The following is a 20,516-nucleotide window of genomic DNA, read 5'->3' on the forward strand; positions in this document are numbered from 1 at the left end:
CATTAGATATAAGGTTCAAGGAACATATGGCGGAAGTGAGTAAGGCGAAAAGAAAACGATAAGGGATTACATTACGAATTTAGATCTAAGGCAGCAGAGCATGTGTATAAGGAAAATCACACAATAACGGCATCAAATATTAAAATCTTAAGAAATGTCTCTTCCCCACGGAAACTCGATGTAGCTGAGAGTTTGGAAATCCACCGACAGGTACAAACAGCGTTGTTGAATAAGGATCAGGAAATGGCAGCTCTTGGCTCTTCAAGTTTCTACCTAAACAATAAAGTAATTTACTGTATAGGTAAATAAAGTAGGCAAATAAGATTAGATTAGGTACCTAGCGTAGTATAAATAGTGTAAGTTGCGATTGTTTTCTTCAAGTCGAGTCAAGTACAAGACACTGAAGACGACCACACAGTTGTGGTCGAAATACGTATCTGCAAAGATAACGAAAATTAACTGGTGGAATTAAATGGACAGTACTTAATTCGTCTTAGACGCTCTCATCCACGTTTTCCTGACTTTGTTTTTTATCATACTGACGTTTCTCTGCTCGTTGACACTACATGACATATCTAAGCTATCCTCTCTGTTCTTATCTCTCTTATCTGTTTATTGCCAGGGCTGCCAGTTACGTGCCAACATCCTCCCCCGAGTGCATCTCGGTATCGACCGGGACTGCACTACTGCTTCCTACATCAAGTACGGCGAGCTTGGTCACCGGCCGCCGTAGTTCACCACTACATGTTTTCACAATCGCTTGTCGTACGTGTCCGTCAGCTGCTTCATGAACGGTGACCACACGACCTCGAATCCATCCGCTCCTCTTCGTTCCATCCACTATAAGCACTAGGTCACCTACTCGGACCGTGCGTGAGTCTTCAAACCATTTTGACTGCCTCCTTATAACTGGTAGATATTCCTTTACAAATCGCACCCAAAACCGATCAAGCTGTTGCTGAACAATTTCCAAGGATTCTCGAAGATTTCTGCGTTGCTCGTTAAGATCCACTGCTGATTGTTTTACCCCGTTAGAGCTTCCGATGAGAAAATGATTAGGTGTTAGCGCTTCGGATTCCTCGGAGTCTAGCGGCAAATATGTAAGAGGTCTGGCATTCACCAAATATTCCGCCTCACTGATGAGTGTTTGTAGACCCTCATCGTTCAACTTTCCTTCCGTATATCCGTCCGCCATAGCAGCCTTGACCGATCTCACAAGTCGTTCCCAGGCACCTCCCATGTGGGGTGCGCCTGGAGGAATGAAATTCCACCTTGTATGGTTAGTTGTAAATGTAGTCGAAAGACCTTCGACGATTTGCGTTTTCAGAATCCTATTGGCTCCCTGAAAATTGGTGCCGTTATCCGATGTTATCTCCAATGGAGGCCCCCGACGGGATATAAACCGCCGGACACAGGAAATACATGATGCAGTTGATAGATTATATGCGACTTCGAGATGTACCGCCCTAATGGTGAGACAAGTGAATAACGCAATCCACCTTTTGACTTGCGCGCGCCCTTGTTTTACCAGGATCGGTCCAAAGTAATCAAGGCCTACGTAACTAAATGGCCGAGTATAGATACTGAGCCTTGACATGGGTAGAGGTGCCATAGGTGGAGCCACTGGTAATGATTTTCTTATTTTGCAAATTTGACACGCATTGCACACCTTTCGCGCTATTGATCTGAGTTGTGGAATCACATAGAGTTGTCGAATTTCGTTCACAGTGGTCTCAAAATTTGCATGCCGATACATTCGATGATACTTTTTAAACATGAGCCGAGTCAAGTAATGCTTCGCTGGCAATATGGTCGTATATTTTGTTTAGTATGGTAGATGTTCTGCTGCCCGCATTCTGCTGTTTTGGCGAAGAATCCCTTTATCATCCAATGCTGGACAGAGTTGGTATATCACACTACTTTTTAGGATTTGTTCCCACATTTTGCTGTCCTTCTTTAGATTTTTTTGTAGTACTGTGATCTCATCGACAAAGCATTCAAGTTGCGTTTGATTCAGGATTGTTGTATCTGCTGCAATCAGTTCTTCTTGTTTTAGAGTTCCAAATGATTTCGGTCGGGATTTGTCGATGTTGTTTATGAACCGTAGCATGTAAGCTACCGTACGTTGTAGTCTCTCCCATTTCGAGAATCGTTCGTATGGAATGACTGGTTCAACACAAATATGGTGGAACACTGAAGCTCGCATTTCTTCTGCTGTAACTGCCGACGGCTCAGCAGGGACGGGCCAAAGATCTTCAGCATCATGCAAAAAATCTGGTCCGGTAAACCACATACTTTCTTGCTTGAAATATGGACCCTTTCCCCATTTGGTTGCCTCGTCTGCGGGGTTGCACTCCGACGGTACCCACCTCCATTCATCAATCGTTGAAGAATCCAGAACCTTTACTATTCTATGAGCCACAAATGGTCGATAATTGTGGGGTTCCGCACGAATCCAGGATAATGCAGTAGCTGAATCTGTCCAGAATATTCGCTTGGAAATTGTAATGCTGTGATTTTCTTGAACTAACTTCGCCACTCGAACGCCAAGTACACAGCCTTGTAACTCAAGCCTGGGTATTGAGAGCAATTTTAGTGGTGCCACTTTCGCTTTGGCTGTAATGAGGGCGCACTGTACTCCTCCACTCCCATCGGTTACTCGCCAATATACTGCACAAGCATAAGCCGCGTTGCTCGCGTCTACAAAAACATGCATTTGTGCATCGGTATATGTATCTTCCATTGCGCCAGGAAAATAGCATCGTGCAATACGTACAGTTGGTATCCACTCGATCATTCTAACCCATCTTTTCCAGTGTTCGAACACCTTATCTTCAACTTTATCATCCCAGCCTGACCCAAGTCGCCATAATTCCTGGATTAATATCTTCCCGTGGATTAGGAACGTAGACAGCAATCCCAAGGGATCGAATAGCGTCATTACGCATCGCAAAATTTCTCTTTTCGTAGGCCTAAAATCCCCTTTTATAATCCAATCAACTCCTTTGTTCATTTCAGATGAAAATGCCAGTTCGTCCGACGACGGGTCCCATAACATTCCCAGCACTCTTCCAGTCATTCCTTCTTCGTGCAAGTTGAAGCTCTTTTCACGTGCCTTGTCGGTTTCCAGAAAACGTCCTGATACTACTTGGCTGTTCGACGTCCAATTGCGCAGGTTGAAGCCGCCCTTCTGATGCACAAATCTAACTTCTTCTGCTACACGCAGCGTTTCCTCCTCTGTCCCAAAACTGTCAAGGTAGTCATCAACGTAAGTGTGACGTAGGATCCCTTTTACAGCTCTAGGATGCGTTGCTGCATGTTCTTCAGCGTTCAAGTTCTTTATGAATTGGGCCGATGCCGGAGAACAAGAAGCCCCGAATGTTGCTACGTCCATCAGGTATATTTCGGGAGGATTCGCTGGATCGGTTCTCCATAAGAAACGTAAGGAATGTTTATCTGCCTTCCTAATGCGTACCTGATGGAACATTTCTTGAATGTCGGCGCTGACGGCATATTTGTACAATCGGAAATTGAACAAAACAGCAACGAGCGAGGCTAAAAGATCTGGACCTTTCAGTAGTTGGCTGTTTAACGAAATGCCTTGAACCTTTGCAGCCGCATCCCATATTATCCTCACTTTCCCCGTTTTTTTAGGGTTGACGACTGCTCCTATGGGGAGATACCATATCCTAGTTGGTTCTGCTTCGGTGAGTTCTTTCGTTGTCGCTTTATGGGCGTATCCTTTTCTCTGGTAGTCGATGATTTGCTTGTGTAGATTGTCTTTTAGGGCGTAATCCTTTTCCATCCGTCTTTCGAGACATTCTAATCTACGGAGCGCCATCGAGTAGCTGTCCGGCAGGCATATATCGTCGCTCTTCCACAAGAGTCCGGTTTCGAATTTACCGCCAAGCCGTTTGGTGGTACGCTGCAAAATCTCTTGGGCTCGTTTCTCATCCGGAGATAGACTTCTCTGGCAAGCATCCGTACCAATCGATTCATCCGAAAAAAACTGCTTCAAGGTTTCATGTATTTTTTCACCTGTGCTGCATTCACAGATGTGAAATGAATGGACGAGATTGTTTCCACTGGTCATTTCGCTTCGAGGTCCATATACGCACCAACCGAGTCGTGTCTTGGTGGCAATAGGTCCGAAACGGCTTCCTTCTTTAACCTTCAACGGTACCGTCAATGATAGATTATCAACTCCGATTAGAACTCGTGGTACCGCGTTACGATAACTTTGAATAGGAATTCCTTCAAGATACCTGAAATTTCGTGTAGCTTCATCCAGTTGAAAACTTTGACATGGTAGGGCCAGTGTTTGAACAGTACGAGCGTCTTCTAGTCTGTATCGACGTTTCATTCCTAACCCAGATATATCTAATGATACGCTGCGTGATTCTTCTTCCTTTCTTGTTATTTCTCCGGTCCATCCCAGGCAGAGTGGCATATGATTTCCTTGAAGACCGAGCTGTTTTGCCAATTTCCCTTCAATCAGCGTTAGAGATGACCCCTCATCTAGGAAGGCAAATGTGTCAAATGATCCTCTAGCGCCGTGTAGGGTAACGGGAACGATTCTGAAGAGTACGCTGGATTTCTTGGTTCTATGAACGAGATTGTCCGCAACTTGGAGATTTGGGGCAGTTGTGCGGTTATTTGCATGCAGGAGCGGATGGTGTCGATACTGACATCCATCAACGTTACACCGGCTATTCATGCGACAGGATCTTCTTCCATGGTTGAACAAACAGTTTTGGCATAAGCTCAGACATCTCACTCTTCGCCATCGTTCATCTACCGACAGACTTTTGAAAAGTTCGCAATCACGCACACGATGTCCCGATTTACCACAGTTGATGCAATCATACTGAACAGTATTCGATGTTACTGCAGAGATTGCAGGCGTTTCATCTTCAAGATTTGAAGTATGAGAATTGATAAACCCTCTGGGTCGCGGTTTGCTTTTTCCCACATTCTTTGGTACTTCAGGTTCGAACAATGATACACTTGTTGCATCTTGATTTGCGGTAGGGATGTTTCGCTTATAACTAGCCCAGGCCATTCTCTGATCTGCCGGCAGCTTACCAACAAGCTCTTGCAATAGCATTGGGTTCCACAGATGTGTTAGTTCATTGGCCGCTATGATATGATCGCCCAAGGCCTGTACGGCTATGCCGTACTCTATGAGTTCCTCTAGCTTGCCTGGGCGTGGTGCTGGTATCAAGCGGATTTTCTCGAGCAAACTGTTTATTAATATTTCCGGACGTCCATATCGTAGACGTAGCGTTGCAATGACGTTGGGAACGGCTGATGGTAGCACCAGTCGGCTACGTACGGTTTCTAGAGCATGGCCTTTTAGACACCTCTGGAGTCGCAACATATTTTCCCCATCATTATATCCACATTCACTCGTCGTATATTCATAGTTGGAAATAAATATTGGCCAATCTGACGGGTTGCCGTCGAATACAGGGAGATCTCGTCCTAAAGATTGTCGAGCGGCCATCTGCTGTTGCGTTAGTCCCGGATTGTAGTTCTGAAGCGGTCGGCGAAATCCATCATCCACTTGGCAGTTAATATGTCGGTTTGTCGGATAAGGCACATTTCTATAGTCATCGGATGAGCCACGTATAGCCCTGTCGTGGTTTCCGATACTTGGCCCGTAAAAGCTGCCCCTTTGCACACTTGTGACGGGATGTCTTCGAATAGAAGAAAATGGCATCGATGATTTCGGTACCTCATAGCCCGATGCTGTGGTCCCATTGTACTGTTGTTCGTGGTTGATGGATCCGACGAATCGCGTTGGTCGGATGTGAATATTCCCAGTTGTCGAAACGGTGGGGTGGACAAACCCGTCATTCCCGTAATCGACCGCCTGGTATCCTTTCGGTACGGCTCCGCTTCTTCTGTTCGGCGATGTCTCACGGTGTGGAATGCTTCTAGTAGCCTGGCAATTCCTTGGCGGTTGAGTTTTCAGTGGCCGCTGATCGGACTGCTGAAGAGTCGAGGCAACGCCTTGCAGTTGTTGCGGCTGAATATAGTTTTTAGTTCCTGAATGTTGTTTGTCAAGCTGTGTTTTGCAACGTGCCACTTGACTTACGAGCTCCGAAATTTGCTCTAGAGTTGGATTTGATGAAAGCTGACAACGATCTAATTGCGACTGTAATTCACTCAACATTTGTGAGGTTGGCGATGAGCTTGGTTGAAACGTAGAGGCTGCTAATGGGAACACTTCTCCACCCACCGCGCCTTCTTCCAAATCGTTTTCCAAATCATGCTGTCTCGATATCTCCAATAACGCCTGTTCTTCAGCGAGGTACTTATTGTTCAACTCTGTCTCTAGCCTTTTCTTTTCCTGTTCATGCCTCTCCCGTAGCACCGTTAGGTTTCGTGTCAGCTCCTGGGCGTTTCTATTCGTGACATCGTTCACCGGCGAAATGCTTTGCTCCAAGTTTACAGCATCCGTGCATTGTCGGCAAGACCAGGGTCTGTCGGCAACCGACTCGTTCACCCCGGCGCAAGAGAAGTGCCACCACGAGTTACAGATGTCACACTGGACAAAGTCGTCCGCAGTATCGGGTCGGTTACACGCCGCACAGCTTGTTGTCTGATTCAAGGTATTACTTGAGAATTGAGTACGCCGTTCTGTCGACATAATGATGTAATCTTTGAAGATTGTTGCTAGGCCGAATCAAACTTCGTGTACTGCGATTTGAAAGCTCTTTATTGATGCGCTTCAAAGCTATAAGAAGATAGTTTATAGGGTTAGGTTTCATATGTTAAACGAATGTTACTAATCACATACATTACAGTTCACCTTCACAGCAAAGTGGGCCTACAACAACATCGAATGTGACCTTATCGGACGTAATCACTAAGGATAGTATTATATTTCTAATTACTTGAAACATATGGTTATAAGATTTACCAACCTAATAAATTCGAGTCTAATTAATTTAACCTCAGACAGAATGCTGCGAGCTCTAGTGCGAGCTAGTAATTCGAGCTGCAATATCAGAACATGTGATTGATCGTATATGTGAGCATTAAATAATATAATTACCGCGCAATAATAACAAATTTAAGCTATTTTATAAAGTCTTAACTACTTCACAATCTAATTATCAGAATTTTACACCAAGTCCTCTCATCCGTTTATCATACTGACGTTTCTCTGCTCGTTGACACTACATGACATATCTAAGCTATCCTCTCTGTTCTTATCTCTCTTATCTGTTTATTGCCAGGGCTGCCAGTTACGTGCCAACAGGTACAATGCGAGAAGAATGTAAACATCCACAGAAACCTCGTATAGCTCTCCAACTGCTTCAGCGTGCGTCAATTTCGATATGGTGCACCGGCATGGTCCCGCCGGATACAGTTCAACGAGCTATATCAAATTTATTATACATTTCCACAAAAATATGCCTACCACACTTCTGCTACAACATTTGATTTTCCGTTTGCATTCGATTAAACATAATCGATAAAGTTTGCAAAAAAACATCAAGCATCCCTATTTTTTTTCATGATGACATTTTGTGTAAAACGATCGTCATATTTTGGGTAGTTCGATTTACGTGTGTATCGATCCTTTTGGACGCGAGTTGGCGCCACATGTGGTGTCGCCAAAATTTCGTGAGAGTGAATCATATTGTTAATATAGTATATTTGACCAGTGTGTCATTGGTATAAGCGTGTATATAAGGCGTTATGTAATTTGTGAACGGGTCCTAATCAGATGGCAGACGATTGTGGGATGATATTTTGGTTCAGTGTAGACATGAAGTTTCCGAAGGGGTATTTTTTATTCTGTTTTGTTTTATTCTAAACTTCTAAACTTCACGCTGCCAAGCAAAGAGCAAAGCAATTCCGCGACGCGAAGTAAACATTCATCGCAATTTGATTCTGGTCAGCGTAGAAAATGATTAAAAATCGTCTCTTCCTGCTGCTTTTGACCAGCATTCTCATCGTCGAGACAGCTCAGATCACGAAGGATAACAAGGACAACCTATCGTCGTCCGTCAACCAGCTTCCACAGGAGTTCCACCCTCTCGGACCCCTGGTTAAGTGTTCCTTCCTGCCGCTCGAGTTCATGGACTGCGACGAACCGCTGGATCACAAGGGAAACCGCACAGCCCGAGAAGAGCTGGGCCACGGTTGTGTTAAGTTCGGTGGGGTGCATTACGACGATGTCGAAACAACCAAGGTGCGGTGCGTGGTATTTGAGAACATCGAATGCTTCGGACCGAGGGAATTCATGCGGGACGGGTTCCCGTGCGTCAAGTATACGGATCACTACTTCGTGACCACGCTGCTGTACAGTATTCTGCTGGGATTTCTGGGCATGGATCGATTCTGTCTGGGACAAACGGGGACGGCCGTTGGTAAGTTACTGACACTCGGCGGCATCGGCATTTGGTGGATCGTGGACATTGTGCTGCTGATTACAAATAACCTCCTGCCAGAGGATGGAAGCAATTGGAATAATAAAGTGTAGTCGGTTTCATTGCACTTGGAAACTGATTGGCTTTTAATTCAAGACCAATCAACTATTGAGACATTTGTACATATATTAGAGATAGATAATTGCTATTATTTAGTTAAGTTTAAAATAAACTAAACAATACAAAACAATAAAGCAGCTTTAATTTTTAACTATTTTGTTTGATAGTAAATCAAACAATTTCTAGTTTTTCAACTGATTTAATCCGCACATTTTGTCTCAGTTGTTTAGAAAATGTGACCAGGTGGTTTGAAATGGTAATTGTTTCCTTATCATAGAGGATCGACAGAATTACTATCGCTTTGGATTTTTGAGTCGAGTAAATGAGGCTAATTTTGAAATGAGTATATAAAGGAAGTGGTGATACAAAGGAAATATAGTTCACAATTAAGGGACAATTTTGTAGTATTGCAAAAATATATACCTACTAAATGTATCATTCGCTGCCTGTTCTTCCGAAGAGGGAGCTGAACAACTCATCTTTCGCTTCTTCAGTCCACTGGTGGCTATCATCCGGCGCTGTGAAATTCACCAGCTTCTTGTGCACAACGTACCTACAAACAAATCGAAAAAAAGTTAATCCACAATCCAATCTAACCTATACCATTTACTGTCATACCGAATCTTGCGTCCCTTAGAGGCCCGCGTGTCCACCTGTTTCTTCATTTTGTTGCGCAGCTTTTGCAGCTCAGCTAGCTTGGCACCGATCTCCTGTGGATTTTCTGCGGTACTGGATTTGTACTCGATAAGCTCCCGCAGCAGAGCGTGGTAGAAATCGGAATCGTCGTAAATTTCTTCATCATAGACCTGCGCGGGGTTCGCATCATCCTCCGCATCGTCTTCTGCCATTGAAACATTTTTCGTTTTTGTCGGTTCTTCGAACAGTTTGTAGCCACCACGGTAAAGTTGACTTTTTCGAACCACTTCTTCCTTCGAGAGTAGTGCATTTTCGATTTTCTTGACTATGCTCAGTGTTTGGTTCGCATTTTTAACGCTACTAGAGGCGGTTTTCGTTCGATCATGCCACTTTTGGAGTACTTCATTGCGATACGGTGTGAAGCTTTGATACGAATGGCCAATAACCGATTCGTATTCGTCTAATCGAGCCAATTTACCTGCCACGTTCGATTTGAATTCCGTTTTCAACTTTCGCTTAGAACTCGATGAAAGGACGTTCTTGGATTCTGGAAAACTGTGCAATAAAATATCCTGCATTTCCAACAGATTTCTTAGAGTTGATTCAACGGTTTTGATAGTTTTATCTGTAGCTTGCTGGAATGTTGCATCCTGATAGAAGTGATTGAACTTATCGGCATGTGGGAAAGAATTCGAAGTAATTAATCCGCTCTGCATTTTTATGCGCATCTCCAAAAGCCGTTCCCACATTTTTAACTGGTTCTGTACGCAAATTCCTTTCTGAACTGATTCCTGTCGATTTTCATCTTCAAGAAGCTTTTGCGATTCGCTACTGGTTGTTCCCAAGAAGTCACCCAGGGAGTAATCGTCATCTTCCTCCTCATCAAGATCTTCATCATCTTCGTCTTCATCAAGATCGTCATCATCTTCGTCCTCATCATGATCTTCATATTCGACGTCCGAACCGACGCTACTTGACGGTCTCAATTTCACAAAAGCACCTGGTTGGTGGCCACCTTCACTCACATCGCTTTCACCCGAAGCCTCCTCCAGCTCGGCATCGTCACTCTCCTCATACACATCACCGCGTGTCGAAATCTGACCCTGGTACTTCCGATCGATAGCGTCCAAATAGCGAATGTTTTGCTTGCGGATTTCACTGAGCCGGCCACTGGCACTCCTCACCAGTTCATCTTCGTTTTCGTCGAATTCACTGAACCGCGGCCGGGTGTCCTCGTCCTCGTCATCATCCAATGGAGCGGCATTCGCTTTCACAGCAAGCTGCTCGTGGACTTTTTCCGAAATGGTCTTTGCTGTTTTGCGGGACCCGGTCTTAGCTTTGATCGGTACCATTTGTCACTTTCAAACTATTTGTACTTGTTAAAACTAAATAGTTAATCCGTACGTGATTAAATTACAACAGATCTAACTAAAAAATGTGTCGCACATGTTTATAACTGAGATGAAGATTGATTTTTTGTTATTTTTTGACGTTTTGTTGTTGTGATCGTTTATTCGCGAAATCGTTTTTCATTTCGACACAAACATGTCAAAAGGGCGAAGCTGCTTTTGTAAACAGCAGCTTCTCACGTCCAGAGATGCCAGATTTTCAATTTGAAGACATTTGAATCTCTGTGAAGACATTTATTTCGTGAAGACATTTTGAAAACTTTTTTAAATATTTGAAGACTTATCTACTAATTTGAAGATTCTTGAAGACAATCAATAAGCCAGCGAGAGAAAATATAATTTTATTTCTTACTTATACAGTGAACGTTCGCTAATTGGGGTTTTTCTAGTTGGGGAGCTTTCTAGTTGGGGGTTCGCTAATTGGGGCGAAACCCAATTAAAAGCAGCTAAACGTCAGAATGTGATGACAAAAACGCGTTGACGTTTTATTTCCATGATTGGCGGGATCGATATTTTCTGGTGCGTAAAATTTTCCTTTGTTCAATGCAAAAAGTGTGGGAAGTTATCACTGAGGCTTCCCACGGTAAACAGCGGAACCGACACAACTCCCGGCGGGGTATTTCGGACGCGTAAAGTGGACGTAAACACAAGCGATTCGCTCTCCGCGGTGGTCGTTTATTTACTATTTACATACATACAATAGACAACAACAACATATATTCACAGGGCTGGTGAGGGATGACAAACATCGCAAACATAAATTAGACTGGCCCAACATTCAACACTCCTCCTCGAGGTTTATCATCACTTACAGTTAACACAAAGTCCACATAGTTTTACATACACAAAGTCAATACAGAGTTTTATTTGGGCACACAGTCGTTTCAGAACTTCTCCTACACCATCTCCTCCTGCTTCGTCTTCTTTACCGCTTCGTTGTCTTCTTGATTCATCCGGCACTTAGCATCGGTATTGATCTTCGTCCACACAGTCGTAAAGTTTTCTTCTTCTCTGCGCTCCTCCTCAACAGAACGCTCGCTTCCTGAATTTCTGGAGCTTCCTGCGGCTCTCACAGCATACAATCCACCACAAAGTTGGGCAACAGCTTCCACTTTCTTCTTGCTTACAATTTCGCATCTGGACTTCACAAAGTTCACATTTAGTCCGTTTTGTGCTAGCTTCCGGACCGAAATTAGCCCACTGTCCAGTTCCGGAACATACAGCACATCTTTCACGATCACTTCATTTACATTTCCGTTACCATCGATGCACTTCAACAGACCTTTCCCTATTCCGGCGGATTGTACGGTGGACCCATTCGCCAAGGTCACATCCAGCTTTACGCTTTTGTCCATCTCGCTGAAAAATCCAGGTTGCTGGTCATGTGGCTCGAGCAGCCACTATCCACATACCAGCTCTTCTGCTGCCGCTTTCCTCCCACGCCGAAACATATTCAGGGTCCCTCTTCGCTGCCGTTTTCGCTTCCGGCTCGTTCATCTTCTGCAGCACTGGGCAATTCACACGGATGTGTCCCGGTTTCCGGCACTGGTAGCATATCCGCTTTATCATTCGCTGTCTACCTCTGTTCAGCACTTTCAGCGCTCGGTCATCGCACTCACCGGAAACCCCTCGCTTCTCCATTCGTCGGTGGTATTCGTCCAACAGCCGCTGCTTCACGAACTCAATCGTCTGGTCGGCATCTGGCCGGCTCTCCAATGCCGTCACCAGTCCGTCGTACGATTCCGGCAGACTCCGGTAAATCATCGCTACCTGTAGCGAACACTCAATTTTCTGCCCGGCACACGACAGCCTATCGAAAAGCTCTTCGATTTTGAACAAGTGCTCCTCCATATCCGCACCTTCTTCGTAGTTCAGGCTACAGAGCTTCTTCAAAAGCGACACTCGCGACGTAACTGTAGCCTTTTCGTGGTACTCTTTTCCACACTTTGACCGCCAATTTGGCGTCTTCACCAACGGCAACTGATTATCTTCCACATTCAGAATAATCATTGCCCTCGCTTTCTGATCTTCTTTCGACCATGCTGCAGTCACTGGCTCCGGTTTCTTCTCGTTAACCGTATGCCACAAGTCGACACTGATCAGAAGCATTTCTATTTTAATCTTCCACGTTTGGTAATTCTTATTACCCAAACGCGCAATCAGAACTTTCTCACTCATTTCTATTCCGATCGTTTTTCTGGCGCAGCCTGTACTCAATCGAACGCGAACACACAGTCACTTCGATCACCACTGCTACAATTACGGTCTGACTCGCGGCACAAAATGGCAGTCTCAGTACGGCCAACACCTTTTGGCTTCTGAACTCGTACCGACACAACTGGATAACAGCCTAACCAGTCCTACTAAATGCCAACCAGACGAGGTGCTGTTTTCACTTGCTTCCAAACAATTTTTGCTGCATTTACCACCCCAACAGTCCGGAACGAATGTATTCCCGCTGAACAAAACACACAAAAGGAATTGCGCGAGACAGCTTCAACACTCCACGACTGTTTTGCGAGCAACTTTTCACCCAGATTTCGCTGTTTTCTTCCACTTGCACTGGGCCAATAACCTGTGGGAAGTTATCACGGAGGCTTCCCACGGTACACAGCGGAACCGACACAACTCCCGGCGGGGTATTTCGGACGCGTAAAGTGGACGAGAAAAACAAGCGATTCGCTCTCCGCGGTGGTCGTTTATTTACTATTTACATACATACAATAGACAACAACAACATATATTCACAGGGCTGGTGAGGGATGACAAACATCGCAAACATAAATTAGACTGGCCCAACATTCAACAAAAGTAAACAATATTGACGCTTGTCAAAGCGCCCCAATTAGCGAACGGCATTCGCTAGTTGGGGTGAGGTCGTGCCCCAATTAGCGAACGATCACTGTAATTCTGCAACTTCTATATATGTGAATTATAATACAAAAGTAATAATAGCCTTTGTCTCGGGCTTAAGGCCAGTATCGACTTAAAAAGTAGAGAAGTTACGGAATTTTGTTCAATATTACCAAGAGGAATTTTGACAACTGATCTGCATGGAGCAAATTGTCACTTTTACTTACGGAATAATCGAGCAGAATATTTTTCCGAAAGTAAAGTGGCCAATTTTGTTTTTTGTTCTTTTCATGTAGATATTGTCGGGCCGCCACCAAACCGGACCGCGCGATTGAGCACTCGCGCTGCGACGCGAGTCGCGACAATTTGAAATATTTCATTAGTAGTGCGCATTATGCACGCATGCGCACTGATCAGAAATGAGTTGCGACGTCTGATATTTAACTGGAGATATTTCATTTTATTGAAAACAAATTTTCAATTTTCTACTTTACACGGAATACTGCTGTAAGAATTTTGTTTCGATTCTTTACTTTTCCGATTCAGTGAACGGAATTTAACATGTGATTGAGATAGAAAAAGAAATTTCTTTTGAACACGATACCATTGACGAATATTCGTCAATGATAGAATCGCGTCGCGACTGTCGCATCGCGTGTGTTTGGGGGAACCTTTAAAGTGGATTTATTGTGGGAGTTGTGGAAATCAAGATGAATTTTCCGTTTAAATTTTTGAGGATTTCCTTTATAACTTATTATAACGGAAATTATTAAATATCAATTTTGTACTGAATTTCCAATTTCAATTCTCTTGAATAAAGACAAGAAATTCCTCATAATTTTTATCGGAAACTATCCTTATTTTACACGAACAATTCTTTGAAATTTTCACAGAAAATTCTTTCAAAAATTCACTGAAAATTCAAAGAGTTTTCCGTCGGATATTTAGAAGAAAGTCACATGGAAATACCGAAAAGATCAAATGAATTCAGAAGAAATTTAGAAAAAGTTCAGGTTCTAGCTCAACGGTTGAATAGATTAAATCAAGTCATACAAGAGTTCAATTTATTTTTGTCGTACATTAGATCGGTCATTGCGTTCCGATGTAATAAATGCAATACCTTTTTACATATGGATGGTGCGAATAGAATCGATTTGGTTGTCAAACTGAAGCCAAACTTCTCTATTGTGCCGGAGCCTGCTTCTTTTTCTCACACTCACTCTCATTTCGGGTTGATCGATTTTTGTTACTGAAATTTACCCAATTATAACCCATTACTCGTGAGTCGCATGTAAGCGTGTACACGAAAACGATTCCCGCCATGATTTGACGTCTGTTTGTTTGCAGATTGAGCACTCACACACAAATATTAAACATACACGGAAAATCAAACTTTTTTTAGTGTATTGAGGCTGTGAACCATCCCGAATAGAAAATACAATAAAATTACATTAAAATATCATAAAATTACAATACATTTTATTGATGAACATTCAATTCTATTGTTCTTCTATTGTACAAATGAAATTGCCTTATTGTTGTTCCAATATACGTGCAATAAAATCTATTGACAGAAAAATATTGACAATAGAACTACAATAAATTGTATTGTATTGGAAAATTTTGTTCGAGGAATAAACGATTTTTTTATTGTTACGGTAGCTAACAACCCCTATTTTCTTTTGTAAAACTGCCATTTACAATAGGATTTATGGTGAAAAACAATATTCTTAATTGTTATCCTATTGTAAGCAACAATAGAGTTTATTGTAATAACAATTAAATTTATCGTATTGTTACAATAATTTCTATTGTAAGTCTATTGGACTTTTTATTCGGGATTCACCGATTCGTTTAACTTTTAGTTAAAACTTGACAGTTCGATGGTTATTTTGCCATCGTGGTTAAAATTTTACCCCGAAGCCGACCCATTTGAGATCTGACAGATTGGTAGTTATTTGGAACAAAATGTATTTGGCGCCAATTTTCTCGCGAGCAAAGTTTAACTATCGAACTGTCAAATCTAACCATGCTCCGGAGCAGGGTTATTTTTAACCACAGAGAAATAACCATCGAACTGTCAAATTTTAACTAAAAGTTAAACGAATCGGTGGAATGGTTCACAGCCTGAGTGTGAGAAAAAGATGACTGTGAGAAAAAAATCTCGCAAAACTCTTATGCTACGTTTTGACAGGGCAAGTGAATTGAACAACTCAGTTGAATTCAATTGACTTGCCAAAAGTTGAACATGTGCAACTTTCTTTTCGTTCAAGTGAATTGAATTAAGGTGTTTACACGTTCAGTTCGCGTTCGATTCAAGCGACTTGCTCAATTCACTTGCCTTGTCTAAACGTAGCATTATTGCGACATTTATTGTAGATCCAGTTGAAAACCGAACTGAGCTCTCGCGACAATCACATTTTCTCCCATTTCCGGATGTCGCAACTGCATCGCGAGTAGTGCGCATCTATGCCACAGCCGTGCGCCATCCTGCGCACCACTAGCGATGCAGTTGCGACATTCGGAAATGGGAGAAAATGCTATTGTTGTGAGAGCTCAGTTCGGTTTTCAACTGGATATACAATACTCCTGTTTAGACTTACCCAGAATAAATGATTATCACAGTCTAATCTCGCACTCGATTTCGCAGTGCGTCAAGGTTACTGCAGAGTAAGGTTATCTAATTTTTCCATACAATATTTATTTTGAAATACCTTATTTTGATTGGCCTTGCATCTGACAATCAGCAAATTCGATAGTCAACAATAAAAATAGTTTGTTTTCATCATCGTCTCAAAGCGGTTGACAGTGCGAAGTTCGAAAACGGGGTGAGAAGGATTATCACAGAAAGCTAAACAATTGTGAAAAGAGCAATATAAAGTGCAAACAGCGCAATATTTCGAGTGGAAAATTCAGGGGTCTGCGAAGCGGCCATGTTTTTGATGCCAGCATTAAAATAATCGATTAATTTAATATGAAGGCGTAATCACAGTCATCGAAAACCTGCCATTGAAAATATGTTTTAAATATCATGATTTTTTGGCGAAGTAGAGCGCTTGGTGCAGATTGAAATATGAAAATACATTAAAGGCATCAATATTCTTGTTGAAATACACCTCACATTCATACTTTCGCCAAAGTTCTCGAAAAATGATAAAAAATAATTACGTCTATTTGGAAAAAATTACTTCGGAATAGTGGTTTGTAAAGAGGCTGCACTCATAACAAAGAGATGAATAGTGTCAAAATTGGAACAGCGCATTAGCTGTCAAATCGGTTGTTCCAATCGAGCACAAGGTTGTTAAAGGTAGGAGTATTGCGTCTCTTTGTTTTTAATCCAGGCTCGTTAGTGGTTTGTTTACAAAATAGAATTGTCAGTGGGACTGGGAAACCCAATTTCAACCGAACAATGGGAAACTCAAAGATGTTGGCTATTGTCAAACGTAGTGGCTAGGATTGGGGGTGCCAGATACCTGGGAAAATTAGTAGGAATGCATTAAAAAGCACTCGTTACGAAATTTCACGAGATGCAACACGCAAGAAAATGTGTATTTGCTCATACTGTGCTGAAATACGCCTTCTCATTAAATTAATATGATTCAAATGGTCATCATACGTGCGGCACATACCTTGCATTTGACAAATACATTTAATTCAAGCCTCACTGAATGTTCATCAGGCATTCACCGACCAACTCGACGACCAAAAGCTGTTGAAAACGAGTTGAGAAAAAATGGCGTCTCGTGAAAACTTTCGTTGCTGAGCCTAAAGCAGAAAAAAATAAGTGTCTATTGTCTATTGCGTCCCATTTCGGCGTTCGAATTTGTAAGTAATTCACAAGTTATTCCATTTATATAATTATTAAAAGACTGAAAAATTACCATTCCAGGTACTGCCTGCAATTACACCAAAATAAGTCCGCCGGATTCGTTATCTGAACATTCCGCTTAACATCATCAAATGGAAGATGGAAGCTCGACCGAAGGTTAGTCAAATACGGGACATTGCAGATAGCGTGAGGGAGGACAACCCAAAAAGCAACTACCAGCTTGAAAGCCAGCTATTTTTAAGGAGGCGAACATGGCATCCAGCGCTTCTCAAAACAACTCTGCTCAGAACAGTTTACGGCCGCTGCTATCTATATGCAATAATTGGTCTCGGCGAAAGTCGTCCTGCGTTCGATAAATAATCAAAACCTATGAGTTCTCATATGCAAACATTTTATCAATAAAATTTCATTACATATCCCATTCGTAGTTTGATTAAGAGAAAAAATAAACATTAGAAAACCGAAACTATTCCAGAATAAATACGAAAATCCAGCAACTAGAAATCATTTTTCCTGCAAATGTACTCCATAAACTGACCTCTTGAAAAGTATGTGTCAACATTATGGATTTCATTTTGATTTGTATTTGATAGAAACAAATATTTGCGATGATTCATTGATTTCACACATACCTTTCATGAGTATAACCCCATTGCAAAAAATCCATGTGGGTTGGCACATGAATGGAATGACCTTTTTACTTGAGTCTATAATTATGCGGGTAGTCCTACGTCAAAATACAAAACGCTCAAAAGCACACCTTCAGAAACTTCTGAGTTTGTCATTTCAGTTTTTATCTTTTATCCCTTTCACGCTCATTTTTTTCTACTCAATAGTGAGTAGTTTTGTATTGCCGTCTTTTTTTTTCCACAGAAATTTTACACACTTTTTAAAAAAAGTGGAACCAATCAAAACCAATCAAAAAGTGGAACCAACCAGTGGTTCCACTTTTTTTCAAAAAGTGAGTAAAAATTCTGTGGGAAAAAAGAGACAGAAATAAAAAACTACTCACCGGTGAGTAAAATCAAAATGAGCGTGTTTATCATCATTCTGCGAAGACGGCTCAACAAAGTCTCAACAAAATCAAAATAAATAATTTATTGTAAATATTGACTTTTAATTTTCTCAAATAGGTCTGAAAATGTCCTCAAAATGAATGTAAAAATCTATCTCTCGTCCAAGCTGGTCGAGCACTGCACCTTCTGTCAGCTGTTTGGCGTAATCGAAGTGCAACGGGACGAGATTCGCTTCGTCGTTCTGGACAGCAAGCTTCTGCCGGGGACGTATCTGATTGGAGAGATCTGCAGTGAGGCGGACTATCGGCGCCTCCATCAGGACATCGGTCCCACTGGGTCCGGAGGAGGGCTCCCCCGGGACCTGCAAGGGGAAAACTTCCTGCGACTATCGATATCAGATCGCGGCCGTATCCGGCATGTCACTACCAAGGTAAAAGGCGTAACCATCGAAACGCTGAACAAGGTGCTGATTATCTACGATGAGCAAGGCTTCTCCAATTTGGCCGAGAACCAGCAGCAACTGCAGCTGGATGAAAACGATAACGATTTGCTGCATCTGGCCCGGTTGATCAAATCGTCCAAGCCGCAAAATAACTCGGCCCTGCGTGATCTGCTGGGATATGCGAGCGATTGTCGAATGGCGAGCGTGCTCTGTCTATTGATGAAGCCTGTGATGCTGATTTTGAAGGTTTTTCTCCGAAAGACTGCATTATTTTATCACTTCTCCGAGTGGTATTCAAGTATACGAAACAAGAGCAGTGATGGGTAATTTGCATAACCGAAAAATTCAACAGGTTTTCTAATTTCCTTTTATTTGTAGTGTTAAATGGGCACTCATTTTCGATATAGGTCTTGGTCTGATTGTCCTATCGTTGGTTTTGTACTTTGGTAATCCAGGAGTGCATTTCATGCAGTGTGCTGAAGTTAGTATTGAACAACTAATTAAAATTATTTTTAAAAATAAATATATGTACTAACATTTAATTTCTTTTCTTCAATTTCAGTTAGTCGTACACTATCTGCGCGAGCTGTTACAGACCCTTCGTGGAAGCCCAATTGGTTTGAAACTAAACGCTCCGCTAAACGATTTCTTTCTGGAATGTTTCTTGTACCTAGTGAATCTCTGGTGGACATTCCTGATTATAGTCTCGCCGGCGATTCGCTTTCTATTCATTCCACTGTCGGTACTGGGTCTGTTTGGGCTTTCCTTCCAGCTGGCCATGCTTTCCGACTTAATAATATTGATCAGCCTGCATGCTCATTGCTTCTACATTTACGCGGCTGTGTAAGTTACCATCAAATTGTTTCAAAATAGACTCGATAACTTTCACTCAGCTCGTTTTAGCTTATATCGAATCGAAATCGGTGGAATCCGTGCCCTATGCCGGATCGTCTTGGGCAGAAAAAAGAATGTGCTTCGCGATCGAGTCGAATCGCACGAGTACATGAATAGGCAGCTGTTCCTGGCCACGTCCGCTTTTGCTATGCTGTTATTCCTGCTACCAACCATCCTCGTGTACTACATTGTCTTTGCAACGGTATAGAACCCCATCCCTAATTGCTCATTAACATTTGGTCCCATGTTCCCACTTTTCAATTGCAGCTCCGATTCGGTATTTACTGCGTGTCGTTCACATTGATGACGATTCGCCGAATCATTCTTCAGTTTCCGTTTGCGGGGATGATTCGATGGATGCGCGGTGTCTACAGCAGCCTCGACAGCATGGAAATCTACAACATCGGTTCGCAAGCCAAAGAGAACATCACAATCATCTACATTGCTCCGCGATCAAGTTCGAGCTTCTGGGGTGAAGTGAATTGGAGTGATAGCCCAAACGGGAAAGACTCACGGCAAGACGGTGTTCCCAACGGGAACTCGATATCGTTGCGGACGATCTCGATTGGACAGTTTTTTGTAAGTTTGGTACGCGGTGAAATGGTGCCGTTCATACAGCCGGATGAGAGCGTGCATCGAAGGATGGAATAAACCTCAGTCAATGCAGAACATATCAAAATCAATGGTTTGGTACAATTTGAAGACAATTTCCGTAGGCATAAAAAAATGGCATAATGATCGTTTGGCATAATTGATTAAAAATAGCACATTCTCAGAAATATTTTCATTTTTTCGTATTAGTAAGGTTTTTCTAAACTTCATTAATACAAACACATAACTTTGCACTCAAAATAATTGTCACTTAATTTCCACTATAAAAATCAGGTAGGCTTTAAAAATCTACATTTATGACGACCTTACTTGTGTCTA

The 20,516-nt window shown here is 42.4% G+C and overlaps 3 protein-coding genes across 3 annotated transcripts; 2 read left to right on the forward strand and 1 right to left on the reverse strand.

Annotated features, from left to right (window-relative positions):
• The first annotated feature begins 7,828 nt into the window (after positions 1–7,828).
• LOC134203362 (TM2 domain-containing protein CG11103) lies at positions 7,829–8,641 on the forward strand. Its single transcript, XM_062678234.1, has one exon. The coding sequence runs from the start codon at positions 7,925–7,927 to the stop codon at positions 8,498–8,500; it is 576 nt and encodes a 191-aa protein (XP_062534218.1). The 5' UTR covers positions 7,829–7,924; the 3' UTR covers positions 8,501–8,641.
• A 252-nt stretch (positions 8,642–8,893) lies between these two features.
• On the reverse strand, positions 8,894–10,637 carry LOC134203361 (protein Aatf). The gene is made up of 2 exons (XM_062678233.1): positions 9,126–10,637; positions 8,894–9,060 (listed from the first exon to the last, which is right to left on the reverse strand). The coding sequence occupies exons 1-2, from the start codon at positions 10,493–10,495 to the stop codon at positions 8,943–8,945; spliced, it is 1,488 nt and encodes a 495-aa protein (XP_062534217.1). The 5' UTR covers positions 10,496–10,637; the 3' UTR covers positions 8,894–8,942.
• A 7,662-nt stretch (positions 10,638–18,299) lies between these two features.
• On the forward strand, positions 18,300–20,265 carry LOC134203360 (uncharacterized). The gene is made up of 5 exons (XM_062678232.1): positions 18,300–19,015; positions 19,071–19,173; positions 19,255–19,535; positions 19,596–19,788; positions 19,854–20,265. The coding sequence occupies exons 1-5, from the start codon at positions 18,387–18,389 to the stop codon at positions 20,235–20,237; spliced, it is 1,590 nt and encodes a 529-aa protein (XP_062534216.1). The 5' UTR covers positions 18,300–18,386; the 3' UTR covers positions 20,238–20,265.
• The last annotated feature ends 251 nt before the right edge of the window (positions 20,266–20,516 follow it).

Source organism: Armigeres subalbatus, unplaced genomic scaffold (assembly GCF_024139115.2).
Source record: "Armigeres subalbatus isolate Guangzhou_Male unplaced genomic scaffold, GZ_Asu_2 Contig1815, whole genome shotgun sequence".
Classification (NCBI taxonomy): Eukaryota; Metazoa; Arthropoda; class Insecta; order Diptera; family Culicidae; genus Armigeres; species Armigeres subalbatus.